This window comes from Hyla sarda, chromosome 2 (assembly GCF_029499605.1).
Source record: "Hyla sarda isolate aHylSar1 chromosome 2, aHylSar1.hap1, whole genome shotgun sequence".
Taxonomy (NCBI): domain Eukaryota; kingdom Metazoa; phylum Chordata; class Amphibia; order Anura; family Hylidae; genus Hyla; species Hyla sarda.
The window spans coordinates 16,258,534-16,273,588 of NC_079190.1; the positions used below are offsets into that span (position 1 = coordinate 16,258,534).

The following is a 15,055-nucleotide window of genomic DNA, read 5'->3' on the forward strand; positions in this document are numbered from 1 at the left end:
TAACCTTCTGGCACCAGTTGATAAATGTTTTCCAGTGGAGTACCCCTTTAACCCCTTAACGATCACGGACGTAAATGTACGTCCTGGTTTGGCGGAACTTCCCGCACCAGGACGTACATTTACATCCTGTGTATGACCGCGAGCATCGGAAGGGTGCTCGTGTCATACACGGCAGGTTCCGGGTGCTAGCAGCAGCCGGGGACCCGCCCGCAATGGCCGACATCCGTGATCACGCGGATGTCCGCCATTAACCCCTCATATGCCGTGATCAATACAGATCATGCCATCTGCGGCATTGTGGTACTTTGATTGGATGATCGGATCGCCCGCAGCGCTGCCGCGGTGATCCGATTATCCAGCATGACAGCCGGAGATCCCCTCACCTAGCTCTGGCTGTCTCCCGGGGTCTTCTGCTCTGGTCTGTGATTGAGCAGACCAGAGCAGAAGATCACCGATAATACTGATCAGTGCTGTGTCCTATACATAGCACTGAACAGTATTAGCAATCAAAGGATTGCTATAGATAGTCCTCTATGGGGACATAAAAAATGTAAAAAAAAATTTTTTTTGAAAAATGTAAAAATAAAAAGTGAAAAAAATTGAAAAAATCCCCTCCCCCAATAAAAATGAAAATTGGCAGTTTTTCCCATTTTACCCCCCAAAAAGCATACATTTTTTTTTTTATAAACATACTTGGTATCACCACATGCGTAAATGTCCGAACTATCAAAATATAATGTTAATGATCCCGTACGGTGAATGGCGTAAACGTAAAAAATAAAAAAAGTCCAAAAATGCTGCTTTTTTGTCACATTTTATAAAAAAAAAATTATAAAAAATTATCTAAAAGTTTTATATATGCATATCTAAAAAAAGGACAGATGACGGCGCAAAAAATGAGCCCTCTATGACCGGTGTGCTACCTAAAGGGGGATCTAACTATGTGCTGCCTAACATGGGGCAATCTATGTGCTGCCTAACATGGGGGAATCTATATGCTGCCTAAAGGGGGGCTCTAACTATGTGCTGCCTAACATGGGGGAATCTATGTGCTGCCTAAAGGGGGGATCTAACTATGTGATGCCTAAAGGGGGGCTCTATGTGCTGCCTAAAGGGGGCTAAAGCACGTTATTCCAAAGAATTTAGGAATGTTAGGTGATTTATGTCCTTTATGGATTAAAACCAGACTCTGCATCAATTATGTAATTTTCCACAGGAGTTTTGCCATGGATCCCCCTCCGGCCCCCCTACGCCACAGTCCAGGTATTAGTCCCCTTGAAACAACTTTTAAATCACTATTGTGGCCAGAAAGAGTCCCTGTGGGTTTTAAAATTCGCCTGCCCATTGAAGTCAATGGCGGTTCGCCCGGTTCGCGAACTGAAAATTTAATGTTTGCGACATCACTACTCAGCAGCCAGGAAGCAGATTTTATGGACCCTTTCTGCTGTGCGCTTATTGCCCCCTGCTGGGTAATGTCTGAGTTGCACAAAGAAACAGTAAATAAGAAGTGAGAACCACAGTAGAAGCATTTTGATGTCCTTTTTTTGTCGATTCTCATTCTATAGTATTATAGAGGCCGTTGCCTCAATGTAGCAAAGCCTTGTGGGTCATGTCGTTCATTATGGGGACCACCAGGTGGCGTAATGAGTCTTAAAGTGGCGGTACATTTTATATAAAATTTGGCAAACCTCGCTTCTCTGCCTTTTGGCGAAGATGAAGTGTAGTATCTGTGTTTATCAGTTTCATGCCAGTCTGGAGCTGGTAGGGATGGGTGTTGCATGGAGGGGGCAGGTGTACCGGGGCGTTTCGGGGCTGGTTCTGAGGAATCGGCTCAACAGCTGCCCCGATGTGGCCTGTTTCCTCTGGGTCTCGTCATGAGGCTGAGAGGGTCTAGAGCCGAGGTACTATAGGGAGTGGTGACCCCGAGGTGCCAAAACTCACTGGGATTATTTGTGGTCCCTTAGTAGCTTCGGCAAAATGGGACATTGAACCTGGAACCTCGCAGGTACCTTTTGGTCTGGAGGCGAAGAGTAAGGTTTGTTGGGGGGCCTCTCTCCTGTAGGAGAAGGGCTTGCGATAGACCGCATCCTTTGTGCACATTTTTTTTAGTGTAACACGTTTGCACTTTGGGTGATTGAAGAGCACGTTCCTCAGCTCTTAGATGAAAATTTTTTTTAATTTAATTTGGCCAAACCTGGTGGGATTTTGTTGGGGTTGTCAAGCCACCATCAGCTGTGTATGGGGATGGGGGGTGGGTTACAAAAATGTATGGACCAGGCAATGCTCCCTGGGACAAATAATATGCAAATTTGCTTTGTTCTCTAGTGCCGCCTATTGGAAGTAGCAATAAAGGGATGTTCCGGTGTACACAAATCTGCATATTTGTAAATTTGTACCCTGCCCCCTCAGGGATCCTCCAGTGAAGTCTACCGGTCATCCTGCTGAACTTCTCAGATGGACTTGAAATGCGCAATGACGGCCCGCTCAGCCAATCACCAGCTGCAGTGGGCCGGCCGTCTCAGAAGTAGCAGCCAGAGCATTTAGTGGGGGGTCGGAAGACTTCACAGGGAGATACCCAAGGGAGCAAGGTAGGTAAGTATGTATAAGAGCATTTCTGGAAACCAAAATACACCATTAGGGTCTATTCACACGTACAGTATTCTGCACAGATTTGATGCGCAGGATTTTCCGCTGCAGATTTCAATGTAAACTGAATGACAGCTTGAAATCCTGTACGTGTGAATAGACCCTAAATGGTCTTTCCTTTGGGTACTAATTCAAACACACTGGAGAAATTGGGCTGTCACTGATAGAGGAGGACAGGAAGGTGACAAAAGGGAGGAGTAGTTTTTGTAAAACATAAAAACAGACCAAATTTATTTATTTTTTTATTGCAAAATGAAACACACACACATCAGTCATACTGTTTTGTAACTTTTACAAAATAAAGATTTTGTGAATCCACATGGTGAAAGTAGTTCAAAATCCCCATATTTTTTTTTTTACATTTTTTTTTGTTAAATTACATCCCTCCCTCCCTCCCCCATCCTGTCCCACAAACACACATCCTCAAAGAACAAAAACAAACAAACAAAAATAAAAACACCGGCACCACACAACATGGTGCCCGGAGTGATTGCATAGTTGTCAGTTGTGCGTTGCCCTCGTACATCACACATGTTTTTCGGACAAGCTCAACAGACTTACATCCCCTAAAATAGGGGAAAGAAGAGCCGGCTTCCTGCATCTTTAAAGGACATCCAAAGCAAATCACAGAGGCCCTGCTGTCAGTCCAGTAGTGATACTCAGGTCCATGACTACTGCTATCTTGGCTGAGGCCTCAAGTCTTCGTGAAGGCCAGGAGGTATTCAGTGACTCTTCAAAGTATGTAAACTTAGCACCATATCCCCAACTCCCTAGGCAACCCATAGGGCTCCTTAGATCCAACCAAAGATCATATAATTACCCTTTGCTTTGGTGGAATGTTATTTTTGATGTAAACAGCTCAAGATCTTCAAAGCCAACAAGTCACGTCAAGATGTTTCGTCATCCTTTGAATTGATAACAGAAATTTTTTAAACTACCCTCCCCCTACCCCGAATCCCCACCACATTTGGGACTATAATTCATCACGCATCTTATCTCCCTTTGGCCTGACCAATCTACCAATAAATAGGATAGAGTCCGTCTGGTTGTCCTTGATAAGGAAGACGTAGGGGTGATCGGCGTAGAATAGCTTGGGGCTCCTCAGCTCCTCTCTGGCATAGATGTCGGCATCGAATGGGTTTCCATCAGTGTCCCACTCAAGGGCAGCAGCATGGAAGAGGTTGGACAGGTAAAGGTCTTTCTTTCCAGAGATCTTTGAGAGGTCGGCCTTAGATTTGTCAATGGCTTCTGTAAGACCAAGTTCTCCTAAGTGTTTCTAGGAGGGAATCAGAGAAAGATATGTAAGAAGATGGTCAAGTGTAAATATAAGAAAATGGTCAAGTTATGTAAGGAGATGGTTAAGTATATGTTCTACCCAAATTATCCAATTACCCATCTACCGAACTTTTCCATATACAGTAGATGTCCTCTTGGACTTGAGAATAGGATTTCATGTTATCTATGGTCAATTGTGACCAACATAAGAGTCTTGGCTTACGCTTGTACTTGGTGAAGGTGACTCAAGTCAACAAGTTGGTAACAGTTTGGCAAATGGGACATATGTTATACTATAGTGGAACCTACCTGAAGATCATGGCTGACTTCCAAGCTGACTTTTGGTAGAGATACGGCCACTGCTCTTTTCTGCATCTTTCCAATCCAGGTCTTCAACTGCTCTCTGGTGAGGAGTTTCTCTACTCTCTCCAGGGGTTCCACATGGTAGGGCATAATAAAGATCATGCTGGACAGCTTGTGGGCCAGAGGCATTTCCAGGATTTGGAGGCTGTGGGTCTCATCCTCAACGTAGTTGTACAACCCTGAAAGAAAATATATTAGTTGAATATTTAGGATAATAAGGACTGGGCGGAGAATATGACCCTTTGCTTTGAAGTGAACATACCTGTGCGGTGCATCATAGGAACAGAGACGGTGAAGGAACGGGTCACCATGAAGCCACGGTTGTCGACCATCTTGTGGTGGAATCTTTCATCCCAGTGGGCTGTAAAGTGGAATGGAACAAATATTAGTTGGGTGGAAACATTATAACATGGCAGATTATGCCAATGAACACAATGGGATTGGACTACTTACGTTTGAAGAACATGGCGTTGACGATGAGGGCGCCATCAGTCTTTGTCACATCGCTGGTCACCTCGGGTAGCTTGCCATCAGTGGTCTGCGCTGCCCACTCATTGATGGATTTTAGGGCGCTTCTCTTGTCTCGGAAGTTGATCTTGGAGTGCTCATAGTTGTAGTGTTTCTTGCTGTTTTTTACGAAGTCATCGGAGAAGCTGATGGAGCTTGGACCGTAGAGCCGGTTTCCGATCTTCCAGGTGACGTTGCGAGCTGTGGAGTTGCTGACTTCATTGAGAAGCTCTGAGAGCCCGGAATTGATGTGGTCGTCGCTCAGTTTGTCGGCGCTCAGGACGGCCTTGGCCTGGGCAGCGGTGCTGGCTTTACCAGCCAGGTTGACCAGGCCGAGAGATGAAGCCACAACCACTGGTGAGACTAGGATGTTCTCCACCGACTTATCCTTGGCCATGGTGTGGTAGAGATTGAAGGCAAGGCCTGCGCTCTTGTCGGCCAGGGTGTTGGCATGTTCACTGATCTTCTTCGCTGCTGGCGCCTCCTGAGCTGCTTTCTCCACCGCCTTCTTATCGACTGCTGCTTCCACGGCAATGAGGAGACCAAGAGCCAAGAATTTTATCATCCACATGGTGGCGTCAAATGTATAAAGACACAATATAATCCTACGAGAGAGAAGAGGAGAAGACTCAGTAAGCGACTGTCCTAAAACTACTGGCATACTCAAGTGCCAAATACGGAATGTTTTTGAAAATTTTTCATTTGACAATTTTATTTTTAAGTAAAATTTTAGCAGAATTGCAATTCCTAGAATGATTCATCTGGTCTGAAGCTTCTCCTACCGGTCTATGCTTGTAACTATTACAGTATGAAGCAGGCGCCTGCTATGTGGATAATAATACAGCACTGGCGCCCCACCCTGGTGTGTCACTCCTTCCTGCAGATGAGCCTATTCCTATCATGGCCTAAGGGGAGGAATTAATACCGCTGTTAATAATACACTTGTTTTCCACATTCAGGCCAAGAATAAGGGGGAAAAAAGGAGCAGTGAGTCAGAACGGTATTCAGGCTGTGGTTAATGTTCTGCTAAAGGGATGCATTAAAAAAAAACTAAATAAAAAAAAACCGAATTAAAACAATAAATAAAAAATTCAAATAATAAAAAGTTTAATAATATAATATATATAAAACAATAAAGAATAAAATAATTTTATTGCTTTAAAAAAATTATAATCAGATGGGTAGAAGAATCATAAAAAGAAATCATTAATATATGTAAGGGTGGGTTCACACTGCCTTTTTGTTTCGGTTTAACGTAAAAGTTTAATACAAAGAAAAAGGATATATTAACAGATGCTGCTGTATCTTGCCTTTTGACATATATTTTTTTCCCTTTTGACATATATTTATTTTTTAAAGATTGCAATGTGTAAATTTTTTTTATTTATTTTTTCTATACTTTTTTTTTTATATTTGTATAAATGCGTAGTTGTCTTTTTTTTGTATACAGCAAAATTAAATGTACTGCAACTAAAAACAGTGTGAACACAGCCTAATTAATAAAGTAAAAAAAAATTGGTTTATAAAAAAAAAAAGTAAAAATGACAAAATTAAATAAAAAAAATTAAATGTTCTCACTTAAAAGAAAAAAATAATTAAAATGGAATGATGGATAAATAGATAGTGAATAAATGAATTTATGAAATAGGAGAAAAAAATTCATTAAAAATGAATAGAAAGAAAGCAAACTGACAAAAAAAATAAGTTACAAAAATTAAAAGCATAATATTAAATACATTTAAAAAAAATTATAAATAAATATATATATATATATATATATATAGAGAGAGAGAGAGAGAGATTTTTTTTTAATTTATTTATTTAATATTATGCTTTTGATTTTTGTAACCAATTTTTCTGCTAATTTGCTTTCTTTCTATTTATTTTTAATTAATATATATATATATATATATAAAAAATCTTTTTGCATTGTACAATATAGTACAATGCAAAAAGATTTAAATAACATTATGGCAAAATAAAAAAAAAAAGTATTTTATTCCATTTTTTTCATATTGCCGAATTGCAAATTTTATTTCTGTTATAAAATAACTAAAGAAAACGAAATAACTTGAATCTTTAAAATACATTTTAAAGAATTTATAAAATTTTTAAAATTAAAAAAAAGGCTAAAAATAATAGTAAAAATTTTAATAAATATAAAAAAAGAAAGTAACAAATTATTGTAAAAAATGTTAATAAAAATTTTAAAAAGTCTGCTGTGTAAAAACAGAACAAAAAATAAAAAAAAAGGCTAAAAATAGTAAAAATTTTTATTTAAATAAAAAAAGAAAGTAACAAATTATTGTCAAAATTTTTATAAAAATTTTAAAAGTCTGCTGTGTAAAAACAGAACAACATTTTTTTTTTTTTTAAAAAGGCTAAAAATAATAGTAAAAATTCTAATAAAAATAAAAAAACAAAGTAACAAACTATTGTAAAAATTTTAATAAAAATAAAAAAAAAGTCTGCTGTGTAAAAACAGAAAAAAAAAAAAAAAAAAAAAAAGCCCTACAGCTAAAATACAAGGCGGTGATTGCCTTAGAAAACTAAATCCGAACTGGGTTATTGGATGCCACCCAACAGCGCCACCCAACAGCGCCACCCTGCTGCAGAACAAAACCTGTAACCTGAAGCTAGAGTTCTATGTATAGTCATACTGTATATTAGGTCTGGGGGGCATAGTTATTGTCTGCCACTAGGTCCCAGTTCTCCATGGGAATCACATACTGCAGTGTTTCCCAAACAGGGTGCCTCCAGCTGTTGCAAAACTACAACTCCCAGCATGCCCGGACAGCCGTTGGCTGTCCGGGCATGCTGGGAGTTGTAGTTTTGCAACAGCTGGAGGCACCCTGCTTGGGGAAACACCGTCATGCTGAATATTAAGAGATCAGACGGTTCAGATACCTTTGGGTTTCATAGTGAGGTCAAGGTTTGCAATTTTCATTCTGAAAGAAACAGACACATGAAGCCAACATCCAGAGGAAACACATGAAATCTAATAGAGATACATCATGAACTGTACTGCCCCCTATAGACAGGATGGGGGGGAGGGCGGGGAGCAATGTGAGGGGGGTAATTGGGGGGGGGGGTATGCTGATGTGGCAGGGGAATTCAGAGCTACCCTTTGCCCTTATCCATTCCTTACGTGCAACTTTTTAAAAAAAAATTTTTTTTTTTTTGTCTATTGTATCTAAACAACCCAAAAGCATTCGTCACAATGTATCAGGAAGTTTTACAATGACCAATAGACCCAATACAACAGATGTCCTATTTATAATTGCATTGTCCTAGGAGTCTCGGCAGGAAAAAATAGGAGAAGGAAGGGTTTTTGTTCTGCTTCGCCTCCGCCTTTGATACAACTACAATTTGGGTTTATGCTGAGACTAGAAGTGTAAAAAATAAAAAAATAAAAATAAAAAACAAGGTCCAAATAAATAATGGTTAAAGGGGTTATCCAGGAAAAAAAAAAAAAATATATATATATATATATATATATATATATATATATCTCAACTGGCTCCAGAAAGTTAAACAGATTTGTAAATTACTTCTATTAAAAAATCTTAATCCTTTCAGTACTTATGAGCTGCTGAAGTTCAGTTGTTCTTTTCTGTCTAAGTGCTCTCTGATGACACCTGTCTCGGGAACCGCCCAGTTTAGAAGCAAATCCCCATAGCAAACCACTTCTACTCTGTGCAGTTCCCGAGACAAGCAGAGATGTCAGCAGAGAGCACTGTTGTCAGGCAGAAAAGAACAACTCAACTTCAGCAGCTGATAATTATTGGAAGGAATGGAAAGATTTTTTTAATAGAAGTAATTTACAAATCTGTTTAACTTTCTGGAGCCAGTTGATCTATAAAAATGTTTTTTGTTTTTTTTATCCTGGTATACCCCTTTAATGCAACAACCAGAGCGTCACTCAATGTGGAGCTGAGTCTAGAGCAGTGTGTCCCAACCGGGGCGCCCCCAGCTGTTGCAAAACTACAACTCCCAGCATGCCCGGACAGCCGTTGGCTGTCCGGGCATGCTGGGAGCTGTAGTTTTGCAACAGCTGGGGGTGCCCCGGTTGGGAAACACTGGTCTAAACAGCTGCAGACTGTTTTAAGCTTCCTAAAGCACCCAGACTGTAACATTGTGCCAGTTGCACATTCTATCTCCATGGAAACGGTACAGATACATTGTAACAATGCAGGAGATGTTATTTATATGAAGAATGGGCATTGTAGCAATGACCTACTATTATTATGTATTCTCCATGGAAACATTCTAGATACATTTTTACAGTACAGGAGACAATAGTATAAATGTTATGTTCTTGATGGAAACATTCTCGATACATTGTTACACTGCAGAAGACATTACATATAGGTTATTCCCTCCATAGAATCTTTATAGCTACATTGTTGCACTGCAGAAAACATGATATACCTTCCCACGCAAATATTTATAGTTACTGTACATTGTTGCACTGCAAGATACGTCACATACAAACATTCTAGCTACATTGTTGCACTGCATAGATTATCTTGTGCAAACGTTATAGTTACTGTACATTGTTGCACTGCATAGATTATCTTGTGCATACGTTATAGTTACTGTACATTGTTGCACTGCATAGATTATCTTGTGCATACGTTAGAGTTACTGTACATTGTTGCAATGCATAGATTATCTTGTGCAAACGTTATAGTTACTGTACATTGTTGCACTGCATAGATTATCTTGTGCAAACGTTATAGTTACTGTACATTGTTGCACTGCATAGATTATCTTGTGCAAACGTTATAGTTACTGTACATTGTTGCACTGCATAGATTATCTTGTGCAAACGTTATAGTTACTGTACATTGTTGCACTGCATAGATTATCTTGTGCAAACGTTATAGTTACTGTACATTGTTGCACTGCATAGATTATCTTGTGCAAACGTTATGGTTACTGTACATTGTTGCACTGCATAGATTATCTTGTGCAAACTTTATAGTTACTGTACATTGTTGCAATGCGAGCTACATCACATATATGTTCTCCACAAAAACATTACAGCTACATTGTTGCAATGTAGAAGACGTCACATACACGATAAGTCCCCCTCCCATTGAAACAATACAGCTACATTGTTGCACTGCGGAAAACCTATATTATACATTGCCGGGCAAACTTTATGGTTACTGTACATTGCTGCAATGCAAAATGCGTCAGGTATAGGATCAGTTTTCTGTAGAAACATTCTAGACTACATTGTTTGCAATGGAGATGACATGACCTCTATTGTACATTGCAATGCAAACTTTATAGTTACTGTACGTTGTTGCAATGCCAGATGCATCAAATAAATGTTCTCCACAAAAACATTACAGCTATATTGTTGCAATACGATAGTTCTCCCTCCCATTGAAACAATACAGCTACATTGTTGCACTGCGGAAAACCTATATTTTACATTGCCGTGCAAACTTTATAGTTACTGTACATTGTTGCCATAGAGAAGACATGACCTTTATTGTACATTGCCATGCAAACTTTATAGTTACTGTACATTGCTGCAATGCAAAATGCGTCAGGTATAGGATCTGTTCTCTGTAGAAACATTCTAGCTACATTGTTGCAATGGAGAAGACCTGACCTCTATTATACATTCCCTTGCAAACTTTATAGTTACTGTACATTGTTGCCATGCAAGATACGTCACATACATGTTCTCCATAGAAACATTACAGCTATATTGTTGCAATGTCGAAGACGTCACATACTCGATACGTCCCTTTCCCAATGAAACAATACAGCTACATTGTTGCACTGCGGAAAACATATATTATACATTGCCGTGCAAACTTTATAGTTACTGTACATTGCTGCAATGCAAAATGCGTCAGGTATAGGATCTGTTTATTGAAAGAGCTTTATTGTCCGTTCAGTCATTACAAGTCAGGTATAGGATCTGTTCTCTGTAGAAACATTCTAGATACATTGTTGCACTGCAGAGATCATGACATAGATTACTGTATACAATCCCGTGCACACTTTATAGTTACTGTACATTGTTGCAATGCAAAAAAAACAAAAAAAAACAAAGACATTTACATATAGGATATGTTCTGCGTAGAAACGTATAGCTATATTGTTGCACTGCAGAATGGATGGTAGATATAATGCATTACCGCTACATTGTTGCAGGGCTGTATACACAGTAATATTCCCAGTATGGTCATCATTCTGCACTGGCTGATGGGCAGAGAATCCCAGCATCCTGGGGCGGCCATGTCAGCAAATGTAGCAGAGCTGAACCTAGTTTCTATGGAGCGAATAACCTATATGTAATGTCTTCTGCAGTGTAACAATGTATCGAGAATGTTTCCATCAAGAATATAACATTATTACTATGTCTCCTGTACTGTAACAATGTATCTAGAATTAGAGATGAGCAAACTTACAGTAAATTCGATTCGTCATGAACTTCTCGGCTCGGCAGTTGATGACTTTTCCTGCATAAATTAGTTCAGCTTTCCAGTGCTCCCGTGGGCTGGAAAAGGTGGATACAGTCCTAGGAGACTCTTTCCTAGGACTGTATTCACCTTTTCCAGCCCACCGGAGCACCTGAAAGCTGAACTAATTTATGCAGGATAAGTCATCAACTGCCGAGCCGAGAAGTTCGTGACGAATCGAATTTACTGTAAGTTCGCTCATCTCTATCTAGAATGTTTCCATGGAGAATACATAATAATAATAGGTCAGTGCTACAATGTCCATGTCAGCATATGTAGCAGAGCTATGTAGCAGAGCTGAACCTACCTTGTCAGGGATAGCCTGGGGTGGCTGTAGAGATGGCTTCTCTCTTTATGTGTCCTCTTCTCTCTGCCTGTGAGTCTGATGCCCAATGCTCCCTTTGCTCCCCCCTATATACCCAGCAGAAGAAAGTTCTGGAAGTTTGGAAAAGTCTATTTAAATGAGGGAACTTTTAGCCAACCCCCTTCTCGGACCCTCCCAGCTTGGAGACAGCCCCTAAAATTCCTAAGCTCTCCCCCCCCCCCCAACCTCATCAGCCCTGACAATGTGGCATCATAGGATTGTTCTGTGCTAGAATGCACCCACCCAGATCTGGTGACGTGTGGCGCGCGCCCTGCCATCCAGGCCCGGGTATGACAGGCTGGTGCCAACTATTGTGCCATGTATTGGTTGCCCATTCGCTTCCTTTTAATGCAATGTCAGGGACGTGCACAGATAATTTTGGGGCTAAACTTAAAAAAAATAATAAAAATAAATAAAAGGGCACTTCTTATAATTTTTTTATATAAATGCCCACATAATGATGCCGGACTGCCCTTATAAGAGGAACATCAAAAGGGCAGGGACTCGAGCCCCCTTTCTGGTCAACCTGTGCAATGCAGAATAATGCAAGGAAAAAGCGGGGGCATAGCTATAGGGGGTGCAGAGGGCATAGTTGCACTTTGCGTATGGGGCCTGGGGGGCCCTAAAGACTATAGTATAATGAATGGCACATAGTAAGAGGGTCCATGGGACCGATTTCACATTGGGGCCCAGGGACCTGGCAGTAGGTAGAGACCCGTCCACCCCTGACAGACAAGAACGGATGCCGCCGAATGGATTCTGTGATGTCATCGAGCAAAAGTAAAGTTGTGTCACTATTGGTGACTGAGTTGCCCCCCCCAGTGTGTGTGTGTGTGTGTGTCATCTAAGGTCTTTGCTGGTAAATAAAACACCCCTTTAAGTCATTCCGAAAGGTGTCCCCGTTTTGGGGATCTATATCTGAAGACCCAGCATGACCATTCATTACATGGACAGTCTATTTATTTTGGCACATACCATGCAATGCTCCATTTGTCCTGTGGCGGCGCTGCAGGGATATAGCTATAGAGCAGCGGTCTCCAAACTGTGGACCTCCAAATGTTGCAAAACTACAACTCCCAGCATGCCCGGACAGCCGTTGGCTGTCCGGGCATGCTGGGAATTGTAGTTTTGCAACATCTGAAGGTTCGCAGTTTGGAGACTGCCGCTGTATAGGAAGCAAGGGAACGGCTGTTTGGGCATGCTGGGAGTTGTAGTTTTGCCACATCTGAAGGTTCACAGTTTGGAGACTGCCGCTTTATAGGGGAAGCAAGGGAACGGCTGTTTGGGCATGCTGGGAGTTGTAGTTTTGCCACATCTGAAGGTTCACAGTTTGGAGACTGCCGCTTTATAGGGGAAGCAAGGGAACTGCTGTTCGGGCATGCTGGGAGTTGTAGTTTTGCAACATCTGAAGGTTCGCAGTTTGGAGACTGCCGCTTTATAGGAAGCAAGGGAACGGCTGTTTGGGCATGCTGGGAGTTGTAGTTTTGCAACATCTGAAGGTTCGCAGTTTGGAGACTGCCGCTATATAGGAAGCAAGGGAACGGCTGTTTGGGCATGCTGGGAGTTGTAGTTTTGCAACATCTGAAGGTCCACAGTTTGGAGACTGCTGCTTTATAGGGGGAGCAAGGGAACGGCTGTCCGGGCATGCTGGGAGTTGTAGTTTTGCGATATCTGAAGGGCCACACTTTGAAGAGCTATATAGGAAGTGGGGATATCCGGATGCAGCAGATCAGAGACCGTATTATGTAGCAGAGCTGAGTTTGATGTGGTAGAACTCAGTGTGTAGGGGTAAGATGTAGGAAAGATGAAGATGCCAAATGCAGCAGAGCCGAGTCGGTAAGACACAACATTGAGGGGGGTATAAGATGATGTAGAGCCGAGTATGTCATGTGGTGCAAAACCGCGACTAAATGATGCAGCGGTGATGAGTTTGTCAGATGAAAAGCTGAAGCGCTTATGCTGCATTAACTAAAATACCCAAATGCAGCAGGGTAAGAGATGGTATGATGTAGCAGAGCTGAGTTCACCACATAACATAACCCTCTTTGGACCAACGCCTGTACACGCATTCTGCCATTGTCGGGTTGGAGTTGCTGGGAGTTGTAGTTGTGCAACACAGTTTGGAGATGACCGCCATAGAGGATACAGAAGGAGCAGCCACAGCATTGGGAGGGAAGAGTAAAGAGCCTTCTGCCATATAGGACGGTCTATGGGCCTGCAATGGCTGATAACAGGGAACAATAGCGCGCATTCAAGTGCAAATGGAGCGCAAACATAGGCCGTGTCCTCGCTCTGATCTTACATTAGGCTTTCCTTCAGGCGCTGGAGAGAATCTTCTAGACGTCTGAGCATTAACCCTTAGGGTACAGGAGGGGTGGGAAGGAGGACTCATAAAACTCCCAGGACGTCCCCCCCCCCCCCCCTCCAGGATGCTGAACACTCCCTCCAATCCCTACAGTGATCATGGTGGGGGCAGCATCATGTCTGGGGGAAACCAGGCACTGCCCATCACCCGCCCAATACCATCCCTACAGTGATCATGGTGGGGGCAGCATCATGTGTGGAGGAAACCAGGCACTGCCCATCACCTGCCCAATACCATCCCTACAGTGATCATGGTGGGGGCAGCATCATGTCTGGGGGAAACCAGGCACTGCCCATCACCTGCCCAATACCATCCCTACAGTGATCATGGTGGGGGCAGCATTATGTCTGGACGAAACCAGGGACTGCCCATCACCTGCCCAATACCATCCCTACAGTGATCATGGTGGGAGCAGCATCATGTCTGGAGGAAACCAGGCACTGCCCATCACCTGCCCAATGCTATCCCTACAGTGATCATGGTGGGGGCAGCATCATGTCTGTGGGAAACCAGGCACTGCCCATCACCTGCCCAATACCATCCCTACAGTGATCATGGTGGGGGCAGCATCATGTCTGGAGGAAACCAGGCACTGCCCATCACCTGTCCAATACCATCCCTACAGTGATCATGGTGGGGGCAGCATCATGTCTGGAGGAAACCAGGTACCCATCACCCGCCCAATACCATCCCTACAGTGATCATGGTGGGGGCAGCATCATGTCTGGGGGAAACCAGGCACTGCCCATCACCTGCCCAATACCATCCCTACAGTAATCATGGTGGGGGCAGCATCATGTCTGGAGGAAACCAGGCACTGCCCATCACCCGCCCAATACCATCCCTACAGAGATCATGGTGGGAGCAGCATCATGTCTGGGGGAAACCAGGCACTGCCCATCACCCGCCCAATACCATCCCTACAGAGATCATGGTGGGAGCAGCATCATGTCTGGGGGAAACCAGGCACTGCCCATTACCCGCCCAATACCATCCCTACAGTGATCATGGTGGGGGCAGCATCATGTCTGGAGGAAACCAGGCACT

General features: G+C 42.3%; 1 protein-coding gene across 3 annotated transcripts in view; it reads right to left on the reverse strand.

Annotated features, from left to right (window-relative positions):
• Positions 1-3,013: 3,013 nt before the first annotated feature.
• Positions 3,014-15,055, reverse strand: part of SERPINH1 (serpin family H member 1) — a 16,547-nt gene continuing 4,505 nt past the window's right edge. Inside the window, exons 1-6 of one of the 3 annotated variants that reach the window (XM_056561243.1) lie at positions 11,587-11,704; positions 7,699-7,739; positions 4,738-5,396; positions 4,547-4,645; positions 4,231-4,463; positions 3,014-3,922 (exon numbers count right to left, since the gene is read on the reverse strand). In XM_056561243.1, coding sequence (XP_056417218.1) covers positions 3,620-3,922; positions 4,231-4,463; positions 4,547-4,645; positions 4,738-5,362 — 1,260 coding nt within the window. In that variant the 5' untranslated portion in view covers positions 5,363-5,396; positions 7,699-7,739; positions 11,587-11,704 and the 3' untranslated portion in view covers positions 3,014-3,619. Of the gene's footprint in view, positions 3,923-4,230; positions 4,464-4,546; positions 4,646-4,737; positions 5,397-7,698; positions 7,740-11,586; positions 11,709-15,055 lie in introns of those variants that run through there. The other 2 variants (XM_056561246.1, XM_056561244.1) reach the window with 2 other exon arrangements.